At 47.2% G+C, this 3,875-nt stretch overlaps 1 protein-coding gene across 1 annotated transcript; it reads left to right on the top strand.

The window, feature by feature from the left end:
- Nucleotides 1-217: 217 nt before the first annotated feature.
- LOC123041847 (non-specific lipid transfer protein GPI-anchored 20) lies at nt 218-1,267 on the top strand. The gene is made up of 3 exons (XM_044464401.1): nt 218-666; nt 758-820; nt 937-1,267. The coding sequence occupies exons 1-3, from the start codon at nt 330-332 to the stop codon at nt 1,104-1,106; spliced, it is 570 nt and encodes a 189-aa protein (XP_044320336.1). The 5' UTR covers nt 218-329; the 3' UTR covers nt 1,107-1,267.
- Nucleotides 1,268-3,875: the final 2,608 nt, after the last annotated feature.

Here is a 3,875-nt window from a genome sequence, read left to right as displayed (position 1 = left end):
AAACTAATACAGACCTCAGCCCGTCGTTTTGTTTTTGACCTGGAAATAGCTCTTGGCCTGTAAGTTACACGTGTAAATAAATTACACCCGTATTCAGTTACATCCATACCAATCGCGGCCTAAGAGAAAATTAGTTATGGTGGTTACACTGCCACAAACCAACCTCTGATCTACCAACATGACTCCAGTTCCAACACTATATAAACGCACGCAACGACGATGCATCCATCCATCCATCCATTGGTACTCCAACTTCTTTCCCTCGACTTAATCGTGCGTGCTTGTGCTAAGTCGTGACAAGTTTCAGATAGGCAGCTACAGAGATCACGATGGACCTCAGGGCGCTCGCCTTGGCCGCTACCGTGCTCCTCGCCCTGGCCGCGCCGGCGCCGGTACTCGGGCAGGGCGTGGCGACGTCGTGCACGGCGTCGCTCATCACCAGCTTCACACCGTGCCTCAGCTTCCTCACCAACAGCACCAACGGCGGGGGGTCGTCGCCGACGGCGGACTGCTGCCGGTCCCTGTCGGCGGTGGTGACCACGAGCACCAGCTGCGCCTGCCTCATCCTGACCGGCAACGTGCCGCTCGGCCTGCCCATCAACCGGACCCTCGCCGTCACGCTGCCCAAGGCCTGCAACTCCATGTCCGTCCCGCTCCAGTGCAAAGGTACCCACATCCTGTCCCGAAAGCACCGGCGAGAATCGAACTGTTGAGTTGAGCGTGAAGTTTCCGTTTCTCATTTGGGTGTGAACTGCAGATACGTCGGCTCAGCTCCCAGCTCCGGGCCCCGTCGCTGTCTCTCCTGCCATGCCCCCGCTGCGTAAGAACCTCGCTTAACAGTTAACTTCCTCTGCCAGTCGATGGGTCTGGCTTTTCTTTTTGCAGCGATTGATTTTCACTGATGAATTGCCGTGGATGATCTTGTCGAATTTGCAGCGCCAATGACGCCGGAGTCGCCGGAACCACCGTCCGAGACCACCCTGACGATGCCGCCGGCTAGCCAGACCCAGGGGCAGACGAGGCCGCAGGTGGTGCCCAGCTCTGCCTGGAGGAACAGTGCGCCTGTGTTCATGATGCTCTCCATCATTGGAGCCATGCTGGTCTGATCGGATTCGAGTTAAGCTGAGCACGCAGAGCAGCACTGTTGCTGCAAGACGTGCTGATTGCTAGTACTAGTATATGAGTTTTTCGTGCTTGTTTTGTCGGACACTTGTACACATATGAAAATACTATATTAATTCAATTATTGGGCATGTACGCAATACTATTTGCTTTTCCATTGAAAAAAGTCTAAAACAAATCTTGAACTTGTAGACGAACGCTAAATCGAACCCTGAACATGTATCCCTGAAATTAGCCCACCGAGCTATCTGATCCGGGTCTACTTTGAACCTTGAGGCAACCTCATTAGCACACCGAACGGCTTCAAATGGACCTTGTTCGAGCAATGCTTGCAAACGATTTACTATTCTTTGATCAGAAAAGGGTTAGTCCCCCCTATAGGCAAGTGAGCGACATTGATTAATGATTACACCAAGGTAAATAACATGAAAATTTCGGCTCGTGCGCGGTTCCTAATCCCTTGTGAGAACATCTGGTGGTGAAATACAAAGAAACCCGTAAAAAACGCAAAGATGACCAATTCACCAATTCACACATTAATAAGCTGTAGCTGCAACAAAACAAATTTGATTGATCACCGCAATGTCACAGAAGTAGCAGAATCCTAATACACAGATTACCACCACCAAATAAGATTGTTCACAAATTTTATTTTATTTTTCTTATTTTCAATTGTTTGTTTATGTTTTAAAAAATTGACCACGTTTCCAAATTTGTTTGGATTTTCAAATTTTGTTCTAAAAATTTGAAATATGTTCGTGATCTCAAAAAATTGTTCCTGCTTTTGAAATTTATTCACAAATTTCAAAAAATGTTTGTGCTTTTAAACAAACATTCAAAAAAATTAAAAAATGGTTGTACTTTACAAAAATTGTTCATAAATTCAAAAAATGTTCGCCTTTTCCAAAATTCTTGAGTAATTTCAAAAAATATACTGACTGTTTTTGTATAAATTTGTCACAACATTTCAAAAAATGTTCAGGGTTTCGAAAAATCTTTCCATTTTTCAAAAGTTGTTCACAAATTTCAAGAAATGTCCATGTTTTTTTCAGGAGTTTCAAAAAGTTCAGTTTCAAAATTTTGTTCACAAATTTCAAAAAAATATGTCTTCAAATTCTGTTTGTGACTTTCAAAATATGTTCGCGGTTTCAAATTTTGTTTTGGAATTTCAAAAAAATTGTTCCTGATTTTCAAAAAATGTTCCTTCTTTTGAAAATGTGTCAGTTTTTTTAAAATAATTTGGTCACAAATTTTGAAAATGTTTGCGTTCCACAGATAACTCTATATTAAAAAAGATGCTTTTGAAATTCCAAAAATTTGATTGCAGGGTTATCTGCGAGAGATCATCTTCATCCTGTAGCTCACACGGATTGATAAATTTTAGGTTATTCACTTGACGTAAATTTGCTAGTGCCATACCAAACTCTGTGGTTGGAGGCCTAACAAAGTCTACAAGAATAAAGTTGCGTGGTAGACATCACCCATGCCAAATCCGACATGGGAACCGGATTTCTCCTCCTCCACCGTTGTGTTCGACGCCTGCTCCTCCTCTGGAGAGTCCAGAGGCAAGCAACTGCAATCCAAGCAGCGCACTACGCCCGGATATGCAGCGGGCGCTCCATAGTGAGCACAACATAGGTGGTTATCCGCTGTCGGGCCAGAGCTACGGAAGCTATGAGTGGATGGGTTAGTGGCACGCAAGGGGGAGGGAAATGGGATGCGGCTAGGGTTTGGGGTTGTCGTCCGGCTTAAATAGTCGTACCTGGGCCCTCGGGCGACGCGAGCGACACCACGCGCCATGCATGCGTCCTCAACTCCCTCATCGAAAATCGAAGGAGATGTCAGACCGATTGGTTTTTGAGTGTTTTCGCATGAGTCCTTGCGGTCAGTTTGACGTGACGGACACGCCCGGACCTCCCATATTCATCTCGGTGTGAGGTCATCTGGGTTGGTTTTTTGACCGGTCAATGACCAGGTCGTCCTTATATGGGGTGGTGGTGGTTGGGGAGCCCGGCCATAGATTTTCTTAGGAGTGGGTTACACCTAATAAGTAGGAAGGAGCAAGATTTCAACACGCGGTGCCTAATCAACTTGTCATTACTTGTCATGGATCCGATGGTGAAAAACTACAAAGGAACTCGTCAGACACGCGCAAAGACAATCAATCCCAGCACAGAGCACACACGAGCTATAGAAGCGACAAAACAAATCGATCGTTATAAAAAAAATCGATTTCTCACAAGACTAGCGGGCCAACTGTCGCGGAAATACAATAAGAGGTGGTCTTCGGTACAAACCCCCCAAAACGTATAAAGGGTAGGGGCAGTCATTTTCACGCGCCGTATAAAAATACCCGCCCGCCGTATGCGCGCCTGCGTCGCCGTACGGCGCTGTCGCTTACGTCCGCCCGTACGCGCCCATGTCCGCATGCACGCCCGCCCGCAGCCGCTGCGTACGCCCGAGTGATTAAAAAAACGATCAGCGAACCCTATCCTCAAGACGCCTCACCCGCCTCCTCTCGCGCCGCCGCCGCCGCCGCCATCTCCAGTAGTACCTGGCCGACGAAAAAACGTACGCGTTGTGCGCTACGCCGACAACCGCCTCGGTCGGGCAGACGCCTCCGCCGCCGTCAGCTCGTATCCGGCGACAATCGCCTGATGTCTGACGAAGGCAACGAGGTACGCGAGGCGCTGGCATAATAATTTAAGAACGGATTTTAATTGAGAAGATGTTACGTGATGTTTGAATGGATA

Source organism: Triticum aestivum, chromosome 2B (assembly GCF_018294505.1).
Source record: "Triticum aestivum cultivar Chinese Spring chromosome 2B, IWGSC CS RefSeq v2.1, whole genome shotgun sequence".
NCBI lineage: Eukaryota > Viridiplantae > Streptophyta > Magnoliopsida > Poales > Poaceae > Triticum > Triticum aestivum.
The sequence above is the reverse complement of the archived record's forward strand: the minus strand, read 5'-3'. Positions and strand labels throughout refer to the sequence as shown.

Coding starts and splice junctions, on each gene's coding strand:
- LOC123041847 (XM_044464401.1), top strand. CDS start 330: ATGGACCTCAGGGCGCTCGCCTTGGCCGCTACCGTGCTCCTCGCCCTG. Junction 667..757: donor CGTCCCGCTCCAGTGCAAAG/GTACCCACATCC, acceptor TGTGAACTGCAG/ATACGTCGGCTCAGCTCCCA. Junction 821..936: donor TCCTGCCATGCCCCCGCTGC/GTAAGAACCTCG, acceptor TCGAATTTGCAG/CGCCAATGACGCCGGAGTCG.